This window comes from Mobula hypostoma, chromosome 17 (genome assembly GCF_963921235.1).
Source record: "Mobula hypostoma chromosome 17, sMobHyp1.1, whole genome shotgun sequence".
NCBI lineage: Eukaryota > Metazoa > Chordata > Chondrichthyes > Myliobatiformes > Myliobatidae > Mobula > Mobula hypostoma.
This window is the reverse complement of record NC_086113.1, coordinates 38,407,793-38,434,615: the sequence shown is the minus strand read 5'-3', so window position 1 is coordinate 38,434,615 and position 26,823 is coordinate 38,407,793. Positions and strand designations below refer to the sequence as shown.

The 26,823-nt window shown below is 39.8% G+C and overlaps 1 protein-coding gene across 10 annotated transcripts in view; it reads left to right on the top strand.

Moving 5' to 3' along the window:
* Positions 1 to 26,823, top strand: part of zgc:158766 (uncharacterized protein LOC100009641 homolog) — a 357,736-nt gene that overhangs the window by 283,221 nt on the left and 47,692 nt on the right. For 6 of the 10 annotated variants that reach the window (XM_063069724.1, XM_063069723.1, XM_063069721.1 and 3 more), the window contains 3 exons: positions 19,069 to 20,395; positions 23,465 to 23,683; positions 25,360 to 25,483. In XM_063069724.1, coding sequence (XP_062925794.1) covers positions 19,069 to 20,395; positions 23,465 to 23,683; positions 25,360 to 25,483 — 1,670 coding nt within the window. Of the gene's footprint in view, positions 1 to 7,596; positions 7,684 to 19,068; positions 20,396 to 23,464; positions 23,684 to 25,359; positions 25,484 to 26,823 lie in introns of all 10 variants that reach the window. The other 4 variants (XM_063069726.1, XM_063069725.1, XM_063069727.1 and 1 more) reach the window with 2 other exon arrangements.

Below are 26,823 nucleotides of genomic sequence, written 5' to 3'. Positions count from 1 at the left end.
CAGGGTTCAATTACTGCTACTCTTTGTAAGGAGCTTGGATGCTATTCCCATGACCACATGTGTTTCCTCTGGCTGCTCCAGTTTCCTCCCTCATTCTAAAGAAGTACAGGTTAGGGTTAGTGAGTTGTGGGCATGCTGTATTGGCACTGGAAGCATGGCGACACTGGTGTGCTGCCCCCAGCACATACTCAGACTGTGTTGGTCATTGAAGCAAATGGCGCATTTTAATGTATGCTTCAATGTTTTGATGAACGTGGCATATACAGACATCCCACCTCTCCCGGAAATTCCCGGAGTCTCCTGCATATGAATAGTGCCTCCCTGATGCCCGCAAATTATATACAATAACACGGAAATCAATTTTTTTGAGAGCGAGCGAAAGAAAGCAAGAGAGAGCGCGACAGAGCAAGCAAGTGAGAGTGAGCGAGCGAGAGAGTGAGAGAGAGCACGAGAGAGCAAGCAAGTGAGCGAGAGGGAGCACGAGAGAGCAAGAGAGAAAGCAAGCGAGAGCGCGCCATGGCAGAGTGTTCCAAAAAAAAATATAAAACGTACGTCACCCCAGACTACACTAAAGTGTACCTCTGCCTAATAGGGGTCAAAATAATGACAGTGTTGCTCGCTGCACTGTTTGCAACAGTGACTTTTCTATTGCCCATGGTGGGTTAAGACTGTAAAAGACGTGTTGAGGTGAGTTTAACAGGTGTCATTCGTTCATTAGCATAGCTAACGTTATTTAAACTAGCTGGCCGGCTGCTAAGGAGCTACCCTATTGCAGACATCCCACCTCTCCTGGAAGTCTCCCGCAAATTGATGATGCTACCTCCCTGAAATGAGTTTTTGCAGGGTGGGATGTCTGCATATAAAATTACTCTTTATTTCTGTGAGATTTCTGATCGTTAGAACTTGTTTCCTGCTTGTGTGTTTGAGATGAGTATTAGTTTGTGTACTGCCCATACTGGTGTCACTTACTGCCTGTTATTACATACGAATCATACTAACGTAGAAGTACAACACAGTAACAGGGTCTTGACCATGCCAAAGCCATGTAAACTGCCTACTCCCATCGACCTGCACTGGGATCATAGCCCTCAATATCCCTATTATCCATGTCCCTATCCAAACTTCTCTTAAACGTTGAAATCGAGCTCGCACGTACCCCTTGTGTTGTTAGCTCATTCCACACTCTCACAACCCTCTGTGTGAAGAAGTTTCCCCTCATGTTCCCCTTGGACTTCTCACCTCTATCCCTCGTAATATTGTATACCTCCATCAAATTTCCTCTCAATCTTCCATGTTCTAAAGAACACAATCCTAATATATTCAATCTTTCCTTATAACTCAGGTCCTCCAGAACTGGCAACATCTTTGTAAATTTTCTCTGTATTCTTTCAACCTTGATTACATCTTTCCTGTAGGTAGATGAACAAAACAGCACACAATACGTCAAATTATATCTCACTAATGTCTTACACACCTTCAACATAACACCCCAGCTTCTGTACCCAATACACCGATTTATGAAGGCCAATGTGCTAAAAGCTTTCTTTACAACCCACTTTCAATGAATTATGTACCTGCATTCCCAGATCCCTTTGTTCTACCGCACTCCTCAGTGCCCTGCTGTTCACTGTGTAAATCATAGATGTATATTTGTTTAAAAAATTGAGTAAAATCCATTACATACTTAAAGTAAAGGAACAATAATTAAAACCAGCTCTCAAAGCTTAAGAATAAAATCTAGGGAGTGCAAACACCCCTATAGTGTGGTCCTACAGAAGCGCAAGACCTTGCGCTTGTCTGCATTAAAATCATGTTTAGACTGTTTAGTACTCAAGGTGATGTGGCTGAGAAACATATTTAAGAGTAAACGAAAGGAGATTCACTGGTCCTTTTCACTCAGTACAGCATGTACAATCCCAAACCTGATTTTCGGCTGGAAAAAATACTAACTTTTTGGAGGAGGATTGCTTTTCCATGGGATTAAACAAATAATCCAGCTCCTAGGATTGATTTAACATGATCGAATAATGTAAGTAAGTAGAACGGGTTGATTGAGTAATTGTGATTGACACCCAGGAGGGTGACCATTGGAAATGCATTGACTTTCTTCTCAGGAGTTACTAGGTGAAGACCATTATCTAAAGAACTTTGTAACTGAATGGTGGATTACTTATCAGAAAGTCTCTTGTCTCTTGTCTCCTTGCCAGACACTTATCTCCCCACCAACTTCAGCAGTAATTCCTCAATGGTCAAAGTCTCCACAGAAACCAATCCGATCCCAAAACTTCAAACAAAAGGATCACTATTGAAATTGAACTAGTGTGGTGTATTCAATATTTCAATAATATTCAAGTGATATTGTAAATATATAGTTTGATTAAGCATTCTTTGTTTACATAAATCATTACAGGTTATATGTAAGCAGTACGCGAATGATACACGGCATTATGCCATTATGTCATATACCACAATGCCTCACTTAAAAAAAAGGAAAAAAAACAAAGTTGACAAGTAACACACACAAAATACTGGAGGAAATCAGCAAGCCAGGCAGCATCTATGGAAAAGACTAAACAGTTGACAATTTGGGCCGATGATCCTGATAAATGGTCTCAGCTTGAAACGTCAACTGTGAATACTTTCCCATAGATGCTGCCTGCCATGCTGAGTTCCGTGTGCGTGTGTGTGTGCGTGCGTGTGTGTTTGTGTGTGTGTGTGTGTGTGTGTGTGTGTGTGTGTGTGTGTGTGTGTGTGTGTGTGTGCGTGTGTGTTTGTGTGTGTGTGTGTGTGTGTGTGTGTGTGTGTGCATGTCTTTCGATTTCCAGCATCTGTAGATTTTCTTGTATTTGTAAGTAGACAAGAATCCTGACTACTGTGTTTTTCTTTCAATTAGTTTCTGTAATTACAAAATATAATTAGTTTTACAGGCTAATTTTTGATTTTTGAAGGCATCACAGTCTGACTTGATTTACTTCCAGTCAATGCTTAAAATTCCAGGACATCCTGACCGAGTTTCTCAGCCAGTGCAACACCACACCATCTCCTGCAAGTTTTCCACTTGATCTTCAGTGCGTACAAACTTTTATGGCATTTCCCTAGAAATTCCAGTCAGCATTTTTTTAAAGCTTTTCACTGGAACAGCCAGTGAGAAACTTCAAAAACATTTCAAATACTAACAGTTGGGGGAAATCAGTGGGTTGAAAGGAATTGTTGATGATTTGCGTCAAAACCTGACATCAGTACTGAGAGTGCCGAGGGAAGATAGCCAATATGTAGAAGTGGGGGGGAGTGGTGAGGCAGAGGACAGGAGGTGATAGATGGACCAAGGAGGTGTGAAGGATAATGGGCATATGGAACCAAATGGGGGAGATGTAGAGTTGAGAGACAGGGGCAGGTGAGTGATGGTGGAAGCAGATCAAGAAAAATGGCTTTAAATTGTTGTTACTTTTGCAAGGTAAGCATTATTTTCCATAAACAACTTTGGAATAAAGACCAAATAATTTATTGACTTTCCAGTAATGTTGGTTAAGCATAATTATTTTACCAGAACAGCAAAGGGATAGCACCCTTTCCATGTTTGTGCCTTGTAATCTTTTACATCCCGACAGAGAGCAGTCTGATATCTCATTCAAAACCAAACACAGGAGATTGATAAAGATGATTCTAGAACTCAAAGGACTGAGTGAGGTTGAGGTTGAGCTGATTGGGGCTTTTATTCATTGGAGCACAGGAGGATGAGAGGTGATATCATAGGAGTGTATAAGATTATGAGCGGCATGGACTGGGTTATTTCACACAGTATTTCCCTCAAGGCTGATGAATCAAGAACAAGAAGGCATAGATTTAAGGGGTGAGGGGTGAGGGGGAGAAATTTAAGAAGAACTTTTTTACCCAGTATGTTGAATGAGCTGCCAGAGGAAGTTGTTGAGGTAGATCTATTAACAACATTTACAATGTTCTTGAACAGGTACAGTACATGAATAGGAAGGGTTTGGTGAGATGTGGGCTAAACGCTGAAAATTGGGACTGTCTTGGATGGGAACCTTGTTGGCATGGACTATTTGGGAGGAAGGACATGTTTCCATGCTGTACGACTCTGTGACCATAAGTATCTCCCATGGTGTAGCATTTCTTGCTATCCAATCGGGCATTTGCACTCCAGTCTCGGGAGCGTGTTTGAATCCCGAATTTCTGATTCAGAGTTAAGGTGCAAGTGGCTTCACCCAATGTCCGAGGGCTTGGCAATGCCTTTCAGGTATGATTGGTTGCCTCATCAGTCTGAGATCTTGTAAAACAGCTGTCTACCCTGTCTTACCTCCGTTTATGACCAGTAATGTGATAACCACTGTGCAGAAAATGTTAATGAATGATACAGTTGTTGTATTATTATTATTATACAGTTATTGTGTACAGTTCTGGTCACAGAATTATAGGAAAGATGCCAATAAAATTGAGAGAGTACAGAGGAGATTTACTAAAATGTTGCCTGGGTTTCATCTCCTAAGGTACAGAGAAAGGTTGAACAAGTTAGGTCTTTATTTTTTGGAGTGTAGAAGGTTGAGGGGGGACTTGACAGAGGTGTTTAAAATTATGAGGGGGATTGATAGAGTAGACATAGATAGGTTTTTTCCATTGAGAATGGGGGAGATTCAAACAAGAGGACATGAGTTGAGAGTTAAAGGGCAAAAGTTTAGGGGTAACATGAGGGGGAACTTCTTTACTCAGAGAGTGGTAGCTGTGTGGAATGAACTTCCAGCAGAAGTGGTTGAGGCAGGTTTGATGTTGTCGTTTAAAGTTAAATTGGATAGATATATGGGCAGGAAAGGAATGGAGGGTTATGGGCCGAGTGCAGGTTGGGTGGACTAGGTGAGAGTAAGAGTTTGGCATGGACTAGAAAGACCGAGGTGGCCTGTTTCCATGCTGTGATTGTTATATGGTTATATGATAACAGAAGACGTGATTTCTGAGGTGAAGTTCCTTTACCTGAAGCTGAGAGGTAGGGAGAAATAACATGACTGTAGGCCCTTCAGCCCATCAAGTCTATGACAACCCTCTCCTACCCAATCACACTAATTCCTACGTTAATTGCATTTATTATTCCCCCCCCACATTCTCATCAACTTGCCCCACCCCCTCCAATTAGACTCTACCGCTCACATACACATGATGGGGAAATTACATTGGTCAATTCAACTGCTAGCCTGCTTTGGGACGTGGAACAAACCAGAGCTCCTGCAGGGACAGGGTCACAGGGAGAACGTGCAGCTCCACTCAGACACCACCCAGGGTCAGGAGCTAATCTGGTTCCCGGAGCTGTGATGGTATCACCCAGGCCAGACCAGGTGTCCGATTAGGCAGATATCCTTTTCCAATGACATTATTGAACCAAACAGATGGTTTCATTGTGTTCACAACTGCCTTTTAAATCCCATATTTTTACTTAATGTAAATGCCAATTGCCATTTTGGGATTGAAGTTAGTGGGCCAAGACTCTAACAGCTAGTCTGATAACTTTAACACTACACCGCTGTACCCATGTTCAGGAGCATTTCATCTAAAAGAGGACCCCGATAGTGTTGCCCGACTGTTGGTCTGGACATAGACCAGCCTCAAGTGCTGTTGGTCTTGAGAGAGAAACAAATCAGTAGTGACCTTCAAATTGGGAGAGCCATGAAATAGTATACAGTTCAGTGATATGTGAAAGTGTAGGACTGACAAGATTGCTGCTGGAAAGCGCAGGCTGCTTGCCGCTTCTGTGCTGTTGCATGCTGTGAGATAATGAACTTATGACTCCCCGACTCATAGGTATATATTAATGAGTCTGTAAATATAAATATATAAAAACAGACTTGTATATGAATGTCTTGAAAACGCACATGAACTGAACAAACTGTTGTCATAAAGCAGGAATAATCCGAATTCTGCATTTTGCAGAAGACAATTCATCCCAGCTGCCAACTAAACTTTATCCCATGGAGACTGAGAGCTGCCAAAATGTTTCCATGGTTTCCTTTGCATGACTAATAAAAGAGTTGTAAAGGTGAAGTCATGTCTAACTAACAGCAAATTGAATTGTTTGAGGAGTGAAGTAAAGATTCAGTTAAAGATATGTCTATTATTTGTACATCCCTGTATGGATTAGTGTAGACAAGAATAGAAAGCAAATGTATGTAAATAAATGCAGAGAAATACTTGTGAGTATCCAAAGCTGTGGCAACTGGAAATCAGAATAAGGAAGTGTCGAGCTTTTGACTTTGGACTCGAGGAAAGTAGATCAGAATTTATTTCTAACGAGCAGGAATCAAGGAACTGGGAAAACAAAGAGATTTGGAAATGGACTTTTAGGGGTGGATATTTTAACAATTATGGAAGTAAGGCAGGGAGATAGAGTTTAAAAACAATTTTACAATGATCCAAATGAACGGCAGAACAGGGATTCAGGGCTGGTTCAGCCAAACGCAAATGACCTAGAATGCTGGTTTTCAAACAACTGTTTACATGAGATGAATCTCTATAAACATGTACATGCTTTTCCATATTACTTTGGGATTCAAAGCACTGTTAGATAGGTTCAAAACACTTTGATCCTCAAGTGTTTAGACGCTGCAGAATTGTCATTCTAAGTGCTTTAAAAGGATCAAGGCCATATTCTCAGTATTGATCTAATTCGCGGGGGTGGGGGGGGCGCATGTGGAGTGCAGGTTGGTGCCTATAGTGCAATTATGCTTTGTTGTCAGTTCAGACTACACTGGCCAGTGCTGATCTTGCTTCAGTTACTTTGAATGACTGTCATTTCTTGATTATATATTGAAATATTATAAAAGGAGTCTAAATTCCGTGGCAGTGTTTACTTCGAGAATTGATGGCCCAATTGTCAATGTTTTCACCTTTGCAAATCTGTGCGCCATTTGATATTTGTATTATTCAATGTAAACTTTTAATGAAAGAGTTGCTTTTGGATTATAACCTGGGACAATAGTACTGCCAAATTCAGGGAATAGATATTGGATAGTTTGACTAATCTGGAATTGATAAACACTGAGTAAGGTGGCAGGATTTTTAGCAAAAGTTAGCGCATGTGGAATGTTTAATTGTTGAGAACCGAAGGAAATGTTAACAAGTAAAATGTAACACAGATTGTAGAATTTGAATAATTACATTTGAAAGGGAGTTATGGATTGTACTATTAATTCTAGAATTGTGGATGAATCAGCATCTATGAATAGAGACACATAATGAATATTTTAGGTTCATTGACTTATCAGGATGGGGAACAGCTATGCAAAGCCAATTTTAAGATGTAGTAATAGGTTGGAAGTGGGGTGGGAGGTTACGAAAGAGCTTATGGTGGAGAAAAAGGACTGTGCTGGAATGGAGGGCAGCTGATTCACTGACAAAAGGAGGGTGACAGTACAAGCTGAACATGATATCAGGGAACAGGAGGTATAATGGAAGGGGTGTAACGGCGTAATAATTATCCAAAATTTGAAGTGTAAAGTAAAGTGGCTGTTGGAATAGTGAAATAACACAGCAGAAATATAGAACTTTGCGTGCAGTGTGACAAGTCTCCTTCTGTGTTTTGTCCCCTATCTCTAGAATATCCAGTCATAAGAGAATCTGTCAGCAACTACCTACTCATCTCTGTATGTACTACAATGAAAACACCTCTCACTTTCAGTTCTGGTGAGTATAGGTCCATTCTGCACAATTTCTCCTTGCCCTGTACTCAAACAAGCAAAATTGCTGCACATCCCCCCAGGGGAAGTACAGTACTGTACGTCCCTTTATAGCTGTGGAGATAAAACTGCTGAGCAGTAATCTAAAGGCAAAAGAAAAACTGCCTGTGATAGAAATTGAAAATAAAAAAACAAACTGCTGAAAATCCCCCTGCTCTTATTCTCCTGAGTACTTCCAGCATTTCAGGCAAATAGTTTGCCTGGTGAAGTTCCACTATTATTCTGCCAACATGCTTACATGCATACAAACTGAACGATTAGGAGCAGGAGTAAGCTTCTTGGTCTCTTAAGGCTGCTCCACCTTTTAATAAGATAGTGGAATATCTGATTGTTATCTCAGATATGCATTTTCCTCTACTTTTAACTTCCTTGCTTCCTAAGTATCTATCTCAACTTTAAAGTAACGAATAAATCTCATTGCACCACCCTTTTGAGAAAGAAAATTTCACAGACTCTCAATTCAGAGAGAGAAAAGATGTTACCATATCTCAGTCTTAAATGGGTGACCTCTAAGTCCTAGTTTATCCTACAGGAGGAAACTTCTTTTCCATATAATGTTAGGACACCTGTGGATCTCAGATGTGTTCATCATTCTCTCTCACTCTTCTCAACTTTAGCAGCTGCAAGACTAGACAGCGCAAGTTTTCCACATAAGACTACCTCCTTATTCTAGGTACTAGTTTAGTAAACTCCCTTGAATTGTTTCTAATGTAATGGTCCAGAAGGGTTGTATGGAAACTATTATTACCATTTTTCTTAACAACTAATTTCATTACTTAGCCTAATAGGGTAGATTTACCACAGTACATAATTATCTATTTAAATGTTTATTTTGCTTTTATATCATCTCAATGTGTACTTAAGAATGTATAAATAATTGTAGTTCTATACATATAAAAAAATGGAAAAGGTTATATGTGTGAAAAAAGTACATGATAATTGTGAACTCCTTATCCAAATAAAAATAAAATTTAAAAAAAAAGAATTGTTTCTAATGTATTAATAGTTCATTTGTTCATGTGCCATGTTGTATGAAGTGGGCGATCATGATCTTTCCATGACCATGATTGTTCTTGGCAATTTTTTCTGCAGAAGTGGCTTGCCATTGTCTTCTTCCGGGCAGTGACCCCGGCCTTTGTCAATACTCTTCAGAGGTTGTCAGTAGTCTCGTAACCAGGTCGTGTGATATGCCTCAGCTGCTCATACACCATCCACCACCTGCTCCCATGGCTTCACGTGACCCTGATCGGGGGGCTCCTCCTTGCCCAAAGTTGACCTGCAGCCTCGTGAAGGGAAGAAGTGCCTTACACCTCCTTTGGTTGAGATGTATCTCAACCCTGCCACCTGAATGTATTAATATTCTTCTTTAAATAAGTATAGCCATATTGTACTGAGTACTCCACACCAAAGCCCCATATCACCAGATATAACCTCCCTACTCCACTCCCTCTGCACAAAACTGTAACATTTTGTTCTTCCAGATTCCAGCATCTGAGTCTCTTGTGTTTCACAACATTCTGTTATTTTTTTCCTAATCACATGCTCTTCCTGTGAATCATGCACTTGGACTCCCAGATCACCCCACAACTCAAAACTCTGCAATATCTTACTTTTTTTTAATATTGCTGCTTCAACTGCTGAGCATTTTCAGCATTTTCAACATCTTATTGCAGCAGAGCCCAGCAAAATAGCAGCAAGCTTCCTTCTAATACTCTTGTTTTGTCTCTTCTGATTCTCTTGTTACTACAGGTTCACTTACTAATTTGTCTTTCTCTTAATATATAGAAATTCTTAACTGTGTTTCAGTGTCTGGTGTATTTGAAGAATGTTTGAAATCCTGTTCAGTCGATGATTCCTTGTTCACCTTAAGACTATATTTGGCATCACACATTCCTGCTCTAAATTCTGTTTAAGTCACAGAACCACAGTTTAATGTAGGTCAGAAAAAGAACCTTTGGCTTGCTGAGTCTATACTGACCATCAATATCCACTCACACTCATCCTACACCAATCGCTTCACATTCCTCTGAACTGCACCCCAGGTTCCCCCACCGCCTACACACCAGGGACGATTTACAACAGCCATTGAATCTACCAACCCCCACACCTTTGGAAAGTGGGTGGAAATGGGAGCACCTGGGAAAACCACACAGAGCCTCAGGGAGAACATGTAAACTTGACTCGACTCAGACAGCATTGAAAGTCAGGATTGAACGTGGTCTCTGGATTGGGAAGCAGCATCTCTCCTCGTTGGCCACTGTGCTCCTCACTACAATCATTTAGTCCATTTGGATAATTCAAACCAGACATACTTCACTGCTGTAAACATGAGGAATTCTGCAGATGCTGGAATTTCAAGCAACACACATCAAAGTTGCTGGTGAACGCAGCAGACAGGCAGCATCTCTAGGAAGAGGTACAGTCGATGTTTTGGGCCAAGACTCTTCGTCAGGACCCTTCGTTAGTCCTGGCGAAGGGTCTCGGCCTGAAACGTCGACTGTACTTCTTCCTAGAGATGCTGCCTGGCCTGCTGCATTCACCAGCAACTTTGATGTGTGATACTTTACTGATTCAAGTTGTTGTTTTTCATTTGTACATTGATGCTGTAATTCTCACTTTCTTGTGTTGCCCTGACTGAATTTTTATGCCTCTTCCTGAGGAGCTTGCATGTGAATCATGGTCTTACTTTCTTTTCAATGCCTATTCTGCCACACTCTCCTCCCAGCTGGCCTGAAGTAAATGCAAGTATGCTCACTGACAATCTTTGGCCTTGGAATGATTGTTGGTGCCATTCAGGGTGGTTTTGAGTATCCAGAAACTGCTGATCTTCTGGTACTTTCATGTACAACCGTCTCTGGAGTTTTTACAGAGAATGGTGCGAAAAACAAAAAAAAAATGGAATCCAGTGAGTGGCAGTTCTGTGGGTGAAAACACTTTGTTAATGAAAGAGGTCAGAGGAGAATGGCTAAATAGTTCAAGCTGACAGGATGGTGACAGTAACTCAAATAACTGTGTTACAACAGCTGTGTGCAGAAGAACATCTCTTAGTGCATAACATGTTGAACCTTCAAGTGGACAGGCTACAGCAGAAGAGCTTGAGCATACACTCAGTGGCCACTGAATGTAGTGCTACATTTACAGCTGATGCATAAATTAAGAACTGAGGCTTTTTGGGGATATGAGTTAGCATAGAATAATGGGCAGATCTTGAGATTATCTTCCCTATATTAGAAGGGCCATCTGATTCTTCAAGGTAAAATTAAAATAACATTCTTATATTTGAAATGGAACGTTCGGAACCTTAATCTCTCTGGTCTCCTTGAACAGAGAATATCCGTGCTAAATGCAGTATGATCCACCATCCTCTCAAGGTCAATGTCAATAAGCCTTGGAGCAAGGTAACTACCTATGGGATTAAACTAGTGCAACAATGGTGAAATGGAAGCTGTCTTCAGTAGCTGCAAATTTGCCTGACATGTTGTGTTCTTGATTCTTTAAGAGCTACCTGCTGAGATTTAACTACTGTGTGTCCCAATACAGAGTGTTGTTGTAAGTTGTTAGTGTAGCTCGTCAGTCTGGCATTATTATCATCTGTACTAATTTTGTTATTCTTCAAAAGCTTTTTAAAAACTTTATAAAGGAGCTATATGTCAATGTTTTAACAACTGTAAAACTGTGTAGCCTATGTTATGCACACAAAATGCTGGAGGAACACAGCAGGTTAGCCTTTCAAGTTAAAGGCCTCTTGTGAAATGACTTTGGAACTGTCTAATCATATTATGAATATTTAAGTACTCTGCTATCACTTTAGTAATGAATTCTTCCACTCGCCCCACTACTGAAGCAACTATCATCCATAGTTCCCTATTGTTCCTTTCCTTGTTTTGAATAAGTGTTTCATTTGGGAATCTAGGAAATTTTGGAAGATTACCATTTAGTCTGAAGAGCTCCCCTCAGTGGTGGTTAGCAAATGGGATTATTGGCGCAGCTTTATTAATAAACAGTGATGGCCATATTTATGGAAGCATGTTGTCTAAACTGCCTCATGAATTCCATATGAACTGGGGGTCAGCCATAGTAACTATGTGCTCAGGTTTTCACATGCACTGTTATCTTGAAACTATGAATGTGCTGCATATTTTCCAGTGCTTGAGAAGGGATACAAAGGCCAGAACGTGAGGTTCATTCCAAGTACCCAAAGGAAGGCAACCAAACAGCCACTGCCTTTTAACAACAATATCATCAGAGAGAGGGAAGAATATGCAAGTGCTTACAGCCTTATCAAGACTAAGGTTTTGCTAAGACTAAATTACTTGTGATCTTGGGGGTACAGGAATTGAAATAATACTGTAACAAAAGCATCCTTCCTCTCCTAGCTAGATGTGGAATTGATGTTTTTCCTGGCAGGGGTGTGTAGAACCAGGGGTTTCTGTTTCTAAATAAGGGGTTGCCTGGACAAGGCAGAGTTGTGAGAAAAAAATCTTCAGCCAAGAGAACAGAAAATTGAATTCTCTACACAGGAGGGTTGTGGAGACTCGATCATTAAGTATACTCAGAGGAAAAGATTGATTGTGAATATTGAAGGAATCAATGGATATTCAGTTAGTGTACAAAAATGGCCCATCACAGGCACTAGCCTACCCTCACCTTTTCAAGACGATGCCTCAAAAAGGTGGCATCTATCATTAAGGACCCTCACTGCCCAGGACATGCCCTGTTCTCATTTCTATCATCAACAAGGAGGTACAGGGACCTGAACACATGCTCAAAGTTTTAGGAACAGCTTCTTCCCCTCCGGCGTCAGATTTCTGAACTGACAATGGACCCATGAACATTACCTCACTGTTTTTGCTCTCTTCTTGCACTGCTTAATTTATTTTTAATGCATATTTCTTCTTATAATTGAGAGTGTACTTTATGTATTGCATTGCGCTACTGTCACAAAACAACAAATTTCATGACATGTCAGTGACAATAAATCTGCTTCAAATTCTGAGGTGGCACGGATAAAAGATCAGCCCTGATCACGTTGACTGTTGGAGCATGGGTCGGATCATGGCCTAATTCTGCTTTTATTTCTTATGTTCTTACTACTTTAACAAGTTTTAGTCATCTGTCCTAATTTCTCCCGGTGTAGTTCAGAATCAGTTTGTGTCTGATGACATTCCTATAAACTAAAGAACATTGGCAGACTGTACATTCTGAAATGACTACTGTATATGAGTGGAAGTCCATATCAACTGATGCTAGACACACGGCAAGTGGTATCTTGCCATCTTATCTGTCGATATGTTTGAACAACATTCCCAAACTTTCAAATTCAGTTGCAATAAGTACTTCAGGCCACCTGAGGTAGTCACTATTCTAATAGGGGTTGGTACTAACTGGTGAAAATAGACAAGATTAAACATTGATAACATTCCACATGATGACCTTTTCACATTATGGTCTCTTCTCAGGAAGCAGTGAACATACCAAGTTAATGAGGTGGAAATAAATGGTAAAGAGTAACACATGAGTAGAGCATCTGCCTTGATGAAAATTGTAAACTTCACAACGTTTAACATCTGAGTGGAAGCATAGGTTCTGTCAGTGCTGAGCAGATCTGCCTCTACCTTCTCTGCAGCCAAGCCCCCAGTGAAAGCTGTCAGTGAGTGATTCAGCATTGCAATCTTGCCTTTCCATTCCCTCCCCTCTACTTGCAGGAGTCACTGGACTGGAACACTTCATTGTTTCACACTTGGCTCTGATAAGCTTGAAAATTGCTTGAAACTGCTGGAGCCTGACAGGTTGTTTCGACCCAGTTGTGATTAATTTGGTTTCATGTGAACTGTTCATAATCTCAGGTGTTCCCACTGGAGTTTGTCCAATTGCTAAACATTTTCCAGTGGTGGGGGCACAACTGACAAAAGACCTCTGCTGGGTCATTTGTTCCCAGAATGACGATTTTTGAGTGAAAGCAATCACGATCATGATTTTTTCCGTTGTAGGTTTGTTGTTTCAGAAAACATAAGAAGTATATCAAAGCAACACACACACAATGCTGGAGGAACTCAGCAGGCCAGGCAGCATCTAGGAAAATAATACAGTCGATGTTTTGGGCCAAAACCCTTCGGCAGGACAAGTATATCAAAGAAGGGTGGATTGTTAATGACCCTGTATATGTTGAGCGAAGTGTAGTCACTTGTAAACACACTAACTTCTCCAATTTCCCAACTTGAATGTGACAGCAGATGGTTCCAATTGGGGCAAGCCCCTGTGTTGCTTGAGGGAATGCAAAAAAAAAAAATTGCCAAAATTCCACAGGATTATTTGCAGGTTTCGGAATTTAGCACCTTGAGAAAGAAGGTCAAGTAAATTCCTAACTTGTTGGCCCTGACTAATTGTCTGGTTCTCACCTCAATAACAGAACATTAGAGGAGTGAAATCCTTGTTCAAAAGATATTAAGCCTGGTCAGACATCAATGAAGCACTACATTGTTAAGGAGGTCAATTTCAGGATGATGTTACACTGTCTACCTTCTCAGTTTGAAGAAAAAAACCCTCAATGCTCCTCACTTGGATTCACTAATGGCTTGCCAGCTCTTGCTCCACCTCTTTGTATTGCCTATCTCCATCTTTCAGTCCAGACGAAGGGCCTCAATCTAAAATGTTGACTGTCTCCTTCCCCGCACAAGCGCTGCCTGACTCATTGAGTTCCTCCAACAATTTATTTCTGCTCCAGATTCCAGCATCTGCGGTGTCTTGTCTCCAATGGACCAATGCTGAAAGAGCAACCCCAATCTAACATGTTTCCCTCCTTTCCATCTCTAAATTTAATTGTCAGTTCTGAAACATTCCTAGAGCTATCCCAATGTTCTGCATTTCTAATAAAACCTAAGGTCATGAAAGGTGTTTTAGTAATCCATATTTTCCTGCTCCTAAACTCTCTCCAATAACCACTGCCTGCAGTGTTGAATCAGATGGAGATAAACTGGGATTTGGTTCAATTTTGATTTCTTCAGGTTAACTTCTGTGATGCTTTTGGAGATCTCATATGGATGAGGGCAACAGGATGAGGTGTAAATGGGAGAAGATAGTATGCAGGTTCAGAGAAAGCTAATGTGGATGAAAGTAGACCAGGACATCAGGATGATGGAGTCAAGAGGGATGGGGATGGATATTATTTCATTGATAAAAGAAAGAGCAAGTAGATCTCTTAAATTATAATAGGAACTTCAATGAAATGCAATGTAAATGAGATGGATAAAATTGTAGAGGAGAATACATTTTTTTATTAGTTTCTGTGATTTGTAAAATATTGACCGGAATTTTTTAGATGTTGATAGTGCTCCATAAACTCCATAAAGACTTTTTTTAAAACCCTTAAATAAAGTAATTGAATCATGTCTATGAATTGTTATAATTCAGTCGCTATTCTTTCTTTTCCAATATATATCCCTTTGTACATATGAATAAATTGCCCCATCTGGAGGTGTGATTGATTTGGCTCACAGTATCCGCTGCAGAAACACACACGTCCGGGGAATGGGAATAGGTGGCCAGGCAGCTATCTCTGGGACTGACTGAGAGGGTGGTCAGCGACCCTGTGTGTGGTCAAAGTGGAGGCTGGAGACCTGGAAGTGAGAGTTAGTCAGAAAATCTAGCCCATTGTGGTCATGTAAAACCAGCAATGTCCTCAATCATGCAATTTAGAAAGGACGTGACTGCAATAAGCATGTAAAAAGAAAAAAAAAATGATTTTCATTGGAAATCACTTTTTCTTGAGGAGGAAATTATTGTGTTATTTTTATTGATTGAATATTGATCTGTTTGACACATTGTATCATTTCTGGTGAACATTGTGCCCTTTTATTAATTTGTTTGTACTTTTCACAAGCACAAAGGCCACTTAAAAATACTGTTTCGCTTTCTAAGCTTGGCTCTGTGACGTTTTAAGCTACTTTGTACCCTTCCCCTTTTCTGGTCACTTCACGAAGTGGAATTTTCCTTTGCTACCTTGGAGATGTCCTCGAGAAAACACAGTGTCAGATTTAATGAACCCAATGCTTTTTACTCTTTCTCTGTGGAGATAAAGGAGACATACTTTGTTCGTGCAGTGATCTAGCTTTGGCCTAAAAAAATCACAAGTAGCTTGAGTGCAGCGAGTTTGCACGCAATGATGATTGTGTTCCATCTTTCCATTGACATGTTAAACCAAATTTCCTTCTCCTCCCACCCCCCTAAACCCAGATATAAGATTACTTGACAATGTTCTTAAGAACCGGAAAATTCATTTTTAAACAACATCATTAAAAAGAAAAGAACACATTTCTCTTTGTCATATTTTGCTGCAGGCAATTTGGCTGTTCTCTTTCCCATGTCATATTCATAACTACCACCTTAAAAAGAATTTCATGATTATCAACATATTAGAAAAATCCTGAAGTCATGCAAGAAATAAATCTTTTCTTCCTTCTGCACTCGATTTTGTTGCCCTATAAATGTTTGCAGCTTGGATTGGAGAGCCTATTATATTTATCATTTTATTTAGACATTAAAAATAGCACTTTCCAAGAACTGTAAGCAGCTTTACAACAAAAGCATTAAGATAGACATATTTTAAGATATAGACAGGGCAGAAATAAATATGATCTTAAGTACATTTGTCAGAGGTTTGTTAACAAAGCTATTTGATGGACATGTATAAGATCGTAGTTCTACCTGGTCAGAGAGTTGCAAACAATGGAAGTAGACTCTTTACACCATTGTTTCTACACTGACTATCATATACCCAATTATACTAATTCAGCATCAATCCCATTTTACTCTCCCAAAATTCTCCCTTTCCCTCAGATTCTAAAGTATATATGCACACTTGATTGTCCTCTGCACAATTTCCATAGGCCAGTTAACCTATAGATCTGCGGGACTTTGCGATATGTTAGGAAACTCACATGGTCACAGGACAAACAGGGAAGCTTTACACAAACAGCACTGAAAGTCAGGACTGAATATAAATTATAATTGGTTCTGTGAGAATAACCACGGCTTCACTTTAAAAAAAAAGGCATTGTCATCGTGGAAAATTACTTCAAATTTATCTGCCTGATGATTCAGTCAGTTTGACTGATGAGCAGACAAATTATAGGCAGTGGATTGTCCTTTGGTTTCTATGTCATTTACGCACTCAGGTCTCACTTTGATGACGTAATTCAGGCTGACCCTCCCAGTGACAGTACGGAAGTGTAATGTTCCTTGTAATTTCCGAAATAGCCTTGGTCTGTTTCTACCACACTTTTACAAACGTTTCCAACAATTAATACCGACAGCTTGGGAATAATCTGAGACTGTACTCATCTCTATTCATTTAAATGATTTAACAGCCTTTGGTAAAACCCTCTTCTAATGTTTCTTGATCTCTGGAGCCCAACCCAGTTAGTATTAGTTATAAGTATTCAACTGCATTCAACTTATTGCTCTTATCACAAACCAATCCCAGGTGCAACTGAAATACCTTTCATATAACAAAAGTGTAGTTTAACATTCTGGAGTTCAGATGTATCATGATTTCAATATGTTCAGTTGCTATTATTAATTAAGGAAATATGTTTTTCTATGACATTAGGACATCACAAATCACTTCACTACTTGTGTTGTCAGAATTGTATGAATTACTGTGCTAATTATCCTTAGGGTCCCAATGCTCGTTTAGATTATTCATTTCATAGCTATTTACTACCAGAGCTGAATACCTCAAATCTTTATCATTAGGCAAAAGAGCAAAATTATGTTATTTAGCCCATCAAGTCTGCTCTGCCAGTTGATCATGGACGATTCATTATTCCTTTTCAACTCCATTATCCTACCTTCTCCCCATAACCTTTGACACCTTTTCAAATCAAGAACCTATTACATTCTGCTTTAAATGCACCCAGAGAGTTGGACTCCATGGCCCCCTGTGGCAATGAATTGCGCAGATTCACCACTCTCTAGCTAAAGAAGATCCTCCTCATCTCTGTTCTAAAGGGATGTCCTTCAGAACAGGGATGATGAGGCTGTGCCCTCTAATCCTAGACCGTCTCACTACTGAACACATCCTTTCCATGTCCACTCCATGCAGGCCTTTCAATACTCAATAGATTTCAATGAGATCTCCTCTTGTCCTTCTAAATTCAGGTGAGTTCAAGTCCACAGTCATCAAACACTCCTCATAAGTTAATCCTTTCATTCCCAGCATTATTGTTGTAAATGTGCTCTGGATCCTCTCCAACTCCAACACATCCATCCTTGTATATGGGGCCCATTGCTGCTTATAATACTCTAAATATGTCTGACAGTATCTTTTAAAGTCTAGCCATTACACACTGATTGATAATCTAGTCTCCTCCAAGTGAATGGTAACATTGGAGTTATTTTCTTTACTACTGACCTAACCCTGTAGGTTAACCTTTAAGGAATGTCTATACGCGGACCGCCAAGTCTCTTTAGACCTCCGATCTGTGAATTCTCTTCCCATTTGGAAAATAATCCATGTCTTTTTTCCTTCTACAAAAGTACATGACCAAACACTTCCCTACACTCTATTCCATCTGCCACTGCTTTGCCCATTTTCCTATCCAAGTTCTCTTGCTTCCTCAACACTACTGGTCCCTCCATCCTTCTGTGTATTATCATCAAACTTGTCCACTATACCTCATACAGATCACTAGTCCATGAAGTGAAAATCTGTAGCCCCAGCACTGACTGCTATGGACTTCACTAGTCACCCACAGCCAACCAGGAAAGGCCTTCTTTATTCCCACTTTTTGTCTTCTGTCACTCACCTGATCTTCTATCCATGCTAGAGCTTTTCCTGTAAATACATAGACTTTTGTTTAGCAGCCTCATGTGCAGCACCTTGTCAATGGCCTTCTGAAAATCCAAGTAAACAACACCTACTGACTATGTTTTGTCTATCCTGCATGTTATTTCCTCAAAAATTTCCAACAGATTTGTCAGGCAAGCTTCCCCCTTTAGGAAACCATGCTGACTGCTCTATTTTATCACGTGCTTCCATGTACCCAGAAACATTGAGACCAGAATGGAGATGGTTGGATAATTAACTCATTGATCATTCCAGGACTTCTGGAAATGATTGGAAATGATCAATCATCCTGTCACTTATTTTGTATTGGTGAACCATCATCTACTTCCTGCATTTTTGCAGAAATGGTAATCAGAAATGGTAATCTGAAATGGGCAAATGTGGAGTGAAGAATATATATGGGTTCAACATTTTTGGGATAAAAAAGGTGAAACAAAGCCAGAAGGCTCCTAGCATCCATTAATGTTGCTTTACTTTTCTTTGCAGGATAAGTATGCAGGACTCATCTTCCGTCATGAAGGCTGGCCATTGTGTGTCCACGAGAAGGTGGTGGTGCAGTTAGCATCACTCCATAAGGTCCCTCTCAAGGCCGGAGACTTTTATATTCAGGTCGCACCACAAGGGAATCAATCTGCAAAATTGGTGCTGAAGTGTCTTTCCAAAAATGGGCAGTCAGTGGAAGAAGTTCTTGTTCCTGAGGATGTCTATGCAAACCTCTTCACTATGGAATTTCTGGAGAATGTGAACCGTGAGCACAAGTGTTCCCTGCACAGTTGTCTCTTAACGAGTGGCACTGTTGTTCTCCGAGTGCACTGGAAGAACGTCATTAACCCCGTGTTTGTCGATAGGCCAAAAACCGCTCTGACTTATGTACATTCCGGTTCAGATCACTATGACCAGCTAGCACCTACCACAGAAAAGATGCCACAAATGACAGAAAGCAGCAACTTGCCAGACCACTGCAATTCTACTGAGGCACTAGTTCCAGTGGAAAAAACAGCAATGTTAGAAGGTAGAGTGAACTGTGGGATTTGTCTCTCAGAAGATGTGGCTTTTGAGACTAATGTCAAACAGGAGACTTCCAAAGGCTCTGGGGAAAGAGACAGTTCATTGTTTCCCCCAAGTTCAAATAGCACTGATGTAGTTCCTTTACCAAATCTAGTTCGGCCCAGTCCTCTTACTGATGAGGTCCCAACAGTTAACAATGAAGTTCTGGTGGTTCCTAGCCCTGAGACCAGGAATACTACAAAGGTTTTAACCTTTGCCACAGACTTAAGTAGTCCCTGTCAACGCAGGAAGCAGCACCGAGATTCAATGTACTTTGAAACAAGACGTCTGTTCAGAAAATCATACATGGAAGCTTTGCAGAATCCTATGCAACTGGGCTTCAATTCTGAGGTATCCATAGCAGAGGAAATCATGGAGCATAAAACTGAGGTGATCAATAATGGAAACTTAAGGATATTTACAAAAAGACCTGGTGATAAACTGAGCCAAAAGCATGGTCTACATGCTAGTAGTTCTGAAAATAAAGGAGGGAGTGAAGAGGCTAAAAGCACCCAGCACTGTCGAGACCCAGCTGGGCCTGTGATGCTGCAGGAACGTTCTTCCATTCCCAGCAGTCAAATATGTCGTAGAAGATCCAAGTCTTTGGATATGGCCTACAAGAGCTTACAGGAGAAAGCATTAAAGACAAGATTCTCTTCCGGTGACTCCTCAAGAAAAAAAATATCAAATGGTCACATGGTAGAAATGGATAAGTTGAATTCTGACACGTGTTTCACCAATACAGGAAGCAGCTCCACTAACCCAGGTAAATACAGAAATTCAAGTCAGCTGAGTGAGTTTGTAGTTTTTTGCCAGTCAACAACAAGTTTTAAAGCTTTAAAGTAAGGGAGGAGCAGTAATGTAAAAAAAATGTTTGATACAGCGCTACAATATGAAATTCTTTATGGGCTGACAAACTTAGGAAGTACTGTACTTGTCCATAGTGAAATTTTGCTGCCTCAAAGACAATCTGAATCAGAACACATTATCTTCCATTCGTGATAAGTTTGAAGGCTTCAAAGGTCTGAGGGTTTATGGCTAAATATATGATGTACAAAAGTAGGTCCTAGCATCGTCATCTGTTAAAACCAAAAGAAATCTCTTGATGCGAAGAAGAAATGTTGATGCATATTGAGCAATTACCATTGCCTAGTCAACTCCACCCAAATAACATGGGGGAATATTTTCTTTTTTAAAACCTTTGTAATAAAAGGTATATTTTTACAAACAAAACACTTCAAAATTTGCTCATGAATCTTTGCAGTTCAGTGACAAAATGCTAAATCTTCCCCTATATATATCAATGCACAATCCAAGATTTGTCAGTGGATTCCAACTTGCTGTGAGTGATTATGAACCCTGCATTGCATTTAATTATACCACTAGCAGAGGAGGGCAAAGGCAGCTGGTCACAATTAGGAAGAAAAGTGCAATTCATGTTTCTGTACCTTACTAGCTAGGTTTAGGTGCATAATGGTACAAATATTGGTGGGCACCAAACTCTCAAGGAGCTTGGAGCAAACACTATGGGAAAATTAATGGGTTGCAAGGGTGTGGGGTGGGTGGGTATTGTATTATTTTCCTAATGTATCCCCAGCTGCACTGCTGAATTACATAGACCAGAAGCAAGGCAAGCTGTCAAGCCAGACTGGGATCCTGCTTAAATGCAATGTCACTGTTCCAGTGGAAAGTATTGGCGTGGTGTATGGGTATGGTAAAATTCCAATAGTCTCCTAAATGACTATTCAGCAACTGTGACAATTCAGCATTTGGTTTGCCGGGTAATGTTTGCTTTGTATTTCCACTCACTGAGCCCTGCTTTCTGTATTCCCCTAGGGGATCACGGTCCCTGTTCTCTCTTTAACGTACACAGTTCACTGAATAACTTATTCTAATGTTGCGTAACATCCTAAGAGAAAAAGTCACTTGGCTTGTCAAGGTATTTTTAGGAATATCATCAAATATTCTTGAAAATGACTAATAAAGCACCTCCAAAGTCTCGTGTGTGTTAGGTTATTAGAGTTTATTGTATAATGTTGAAAGTGTGCCATGTTAGAAGTCCTGCATCTCTGATGAGATGTCAAAATGAGGACTCCCCTATGTCTGGTCAACGCAAACTCTCTTGGCACTATAGGATAATATGTATTCTCCAAATAGCACCACTTGAAAAGTAGGATTGCCCTCTTTCTCCATTGTTGTAGGTCAGCTATGTTTTCCCATAGAGCTAGTGACCATAATTCAGAAGAAATTATTTGACTATGAAGTGCATTAGAGTGTCCTGAGGGCACACAACGTCCTGCACTAACCTAGTGCCTTCCCTCAGTTTCCTGAGGCTTTTCCTGCCTTCGGCCTAGATTGTTGCCTTACCGGCAGATGCGGTGGTATGATATCTAGGTCACCTTCATATCCTAAAATAATGCGTTAACGTGATTTCCAAACAATATTTGTGGTCAGCAGTTACCACAAATCCTAACTGGTAGCTAAGTGTTAAGAAGGATTTTTATCATCACATTTTTGACATAACCAGTAATGGACGGTTATGTTTATTTTTGAGTTGTATCTTATAAAAATAGTAATGGATCAACAGTGAAGACATGACCAGGAGGTTATAAACTGAATAGATATTTACAACCTAAAAGGTTAGATTTTCATAATCAGCTTGAGTGGTGGAGAACATTGAATTTGACTCATATCTATGTTTGTGATTATAAAAATTATTTCCGGTAGGATAGCAAATTGAGATGTACTGTATATCCACTTTAAAACCACCCTAGTTTGGCACATTACCAGGAGACTGAAACTGCCCAATAAAGGTCAGATTTCCACTAATTCTAGATCCATGCTCAATTTGTTGCAATGATATGAACAAAATCTTACATGCCTGTTTGGCATTTAAGCATGCATGTATAAGAGGGAGGGAGGGAGGGAGAGAGAAAGAGAGAGAGAACACAAACTATAACAGTGTACATACATAAACAACAGTGCATGCGTAGATGACAGCTTTTAGTGTTAAAGGCGTCATTGCTCTAGAACAAATAGATCCATATATTACACTTCCTCCCCCTTTAGATTAATGCAACATAAAACTGGATACGTACAAAACAGTCAACCTCCCTTTCATAAACCCATATTCCATATAAACATGCTTTCACAGTAACAGTCCATAAATAACTTTACTGTTCAAAAGATTCAGTCTTGGTTTCTGATGTCACATTGTTGTCAGTGACATGATCATCACTGAGAGTTAAGTCCATTGACTATAATCTGTCTGTCTTGGACACAATCAACTAGAGAGCGAGAGAGGGAGAGAAAGAGAGAGAGAGATACGTTTGTATATTTCGCAGACTTAATGTGAGTTAGGAAGCAATTAGAATGAGCGAAGCCCAGAATAGATTGATTTAAAATGATTAACAGAATTATCTTGTGGACACGGTGACACTGGCTTTTAATTTCAAAAGTCATCCATTATGGGGATTACCATCAAAGGCCAAATAATTGTTTTATGTGTTATGGCTAGAAATTTGTATTTGACAGATTTTGCCAAGTATTTTTTAATCTCTCAATGTCTTCAAAAATACTTTTAAAATATATTTTGTTGCTAAAGATCATGTGCGTGGGTAGAGGAAGCTTGAGATCTCACATAGAAAAATGAGAGCTTTCACATTTTGGGCACTTTGCCCAGTGACTTATCAGTGTGCCCATTTTATAATTTTGTTTTTTTTTTCATAAAATGTTGAGAATAATCATTTTGTAAATTGGTGCAGGCCTGAGTCATTTATTGTTGGAGTGCTGTAGAGCATGGTAAGATCACTTAAAGAGATTGATTTCCTTTTAGCAGGTCTCTCGCCGAGCTGTGTGACTGAGACAGGAAGGAGGGGCAGCTGCCATGCCGTTTTAAACCAGATGCTGGAACCTTCGGAGGCTCCTTCCTCACCAGATTGTCCTCAGGCCACAGCGCAGGCTCAACGCAGTGGCCAAGCCTGCAACAGCTTCCCTGCTACAGCTGCCGAGGTAAACCTGGATCTGCTGCAGTCAGGAATCGCTCAGTTACCAGGTTGGTATGGTCAATCTCCAAAAAATGAGTTGCAATGAAGAAAGTAGTTTCAACCAAATTACTTGTTAACTTTTTTACGTGTCGGCAGGAATTTTTTAACTTGATAAAATTCAAAGCATGGGATAAATACATAAAGATGGCTCATTACTCAGAAATGTTTTGAAAATAACCACATTTTTTTCCATCCTAGCTGATTGCTTAGGCACCTAGAAGCTGAACAAATAGCAATTAATCTTCCTACTTCCATATTACTGCCTTTTAGATTCAAGACTGAATTTAACAACTTTAAATAACCAACGTTCCCACCTATTTCATTTACAGATTCTACCATTTGCTTTTCTTCCTTCGAATAAATTAAAGAACAACACCTTGAGCCACCTCAACACAGCAACTGAAATGTAAAATGTAAAAGGAGGAAGCAGAATATTCCAATTTACTACAGACTTTTTCTTTCTCTTTTTCCGCATCTCATCTCTGATCTTAAGAGTTGCATCCACCCTAATTTTTGGCAGTTGAAATGTAGTTATCACAAAAATGTTAACCAATTTGGAATGATAGATGCTACCCAGCTTGTTTCAGATTTCCAAAATCTACAATATTTTGTGTTGTAACATGTAACATGAAGTCAGAAATAAACAAAACTATGGAAGGATGTATCAGTTCAAATATCTTAAATAAATTGCTATGGTGGACATTAAGTAATGTAATCAAAAACAAATTGAGTTTTTTCAGCATTGTGATTCTATCCAAGCAGGATAAATATATTCTGAAAGCCAACAAGCTCCAGCTAAATAAATGTAACCTTTGTGGATTTAACAATAAACAAATCAAATGAAATAGAATAAAGAAAAAATGGTCTTACAAATCCAATGGGGGACAAAAGGAAGGAAGCCTTTTGAGGCCTATGGAAAAACTGGAAACTTCTTTTAAGGGTGTTTCAATGGACAAACACAGAAATGATTTAAGGAAAAGAATAGCAGTTGCAAATCTTAGTGAAGAATTATTATTTTTTTTCCACAGAGTGCCACCTGACAGATAAGCAAAAGGAAGTAAGCCATTTGCCCACACAAACATGTGGATATATGGGTTTCTGATTTTACACTATCTGTAGATTTAAGGAACTAAGTAAAATCAGGCCTTAGGGTATATTTTTTCAATCCTAAATATATCTGCAGCAAGCAGGCCAGTGTTGCCAATGTATAGGAAATCACTAGCATTAACGTTTTCCCACTGGTTCAAAAGATAGCAGACTAACTTCCTCAGCAAATCCGTCATCCACAGTGTGAAGTTGCTGACAAACATTGGCTGCATGTCCCCAGAGATGTTATTTCTGAATTCTCAATCCTATTTGTGGCCCTCCTCCGGAGCTATGTCATCCACTACCTCCTGCCCATAGTAGCCACATCAGAAGTTACTCACAACTTCCTCTGTCTTTCTTGTTCTCAGGTTCCGTAATTTAACCAAGCATTTGCGATCTTCTTTTCCCCAAAAGACTTATCGTTTATTCCATCTCCCAAAAAGCCATGGAGCACAGTGAAAACTTTTTCATATTATCGTTCCACTTGTCCATGTGGAGGGCATCTTCAATAGAAATGAAATGCATTTTTTTTTGCCAGGGAATAAGAAGGTAATGAAGCATGAACTCATGACCTCATTTTGTCTGATTTATCCTGTAGGGAACAGAGACAAAGCTGGTCGAGCTGTAATCCAGATTTGGACACACAACATGATCTGGTTGAATCAAAGTTACCCCAGCACAGAGCTGACCAATTTACTGGGGTATTACTACACCATTCCTAGGTATGGAAAGCGTGTGTGTGCATGCGGGTGCATATTTTATCTTTACTGAGAATGCTTTTATTATGAGTATCACTGATGAGACTTCTATTTATTGCCTTACCTCAATTCTTATTGAACTGAGTTGCTCGTGGGCCATTTCAGAGAGCAGCTGAAAACAACCACATGGAGTCAAATACAGCTCACATCAGTAAGGGTCAGCAGACTTCCTTCCCTGAAGCAAAGATTACAGTGAGCCAATGCAATATTTCCTTGATTTTGTTTCCACTGGCGTCTATTCCTGTACTGAGGATGTAGGAAAATTCTTTGATTTCTTCTCTTCTTTGCATCAAAATTAACGCTGCCTGGACCAACAGGAGCTGGGGTGGACTTCCATGCATCGGCATTAAATTGTTATATTTGCAGAAACATAAAAAGTGATAGGGATTTACATCTCCTGTGTCATTAAAAACCAGGCACAGTAACAATGATGGTATTGTTTAGATAATAAGAAGTTCAGATGTCTTGGCTTACTCAAGCAATGACGTTAATTGGCCTTGTCCAAAGTGGCCACATTGGGAACATCTGTTATTTTGATATATTTTGCTGCTTGGAAAACAAAGGTAGCAAATGAAACAGAAGAAAAAAAACCCACTCATGTTGAAATTGAGGGAGAAAACTGGAAATGGCATATTGAACAGCAAATAGGTAGCTGGGCAAACCTCGGTAAGTGGGAACTCTCCAGGTAAATGAATTTGAATCGTGCTGAATCAAGCCCGTCTTCTGCCCTCATGCAATTACCTGGTTCAGAGGCAGAGAGGCAATTGAACTGACTGTATGCACGGGTTTTAACACTCAGGTGATACACTGCTGAGGCATCAGCACTGGACAGCCCTAATGGGCTCTGACAAGAGGCAAGCTGGGTAGAAATTCATCTCCTGTCAACGCACCATTGCTTCGCAATAGGCTTTAAATATCTGACATTCATAGATAGTACTAACATGATTTTACAGTATTTAAAATATAAGTAAATCCTGTGAAAGTCTAAATAAAATTTTGTCCTGATTGCAATCCTGGGAATTCGTATGATAACAAAGAATACCAATCCTGTTTCATGCCAAATTTTAGCTTTCTCACTAAATAAAGTCATCAAATTGAAAGCTTATCATCTCTGTTTCTGAACATCGACTTGAAGAAGAAGTATAACATGGAGAGAGGAATAAAATTACCTTGAAGTTTCCTCCATGTCACTTGGACTTGGGCATAGATCAGTGACAGTTCGTTGTTATGAAGTCAAAATTTAAAAAAAAAGTTTAACTCAATAGCACCAGCAATTCATTATTACCTTGAGTTACACGGGATCA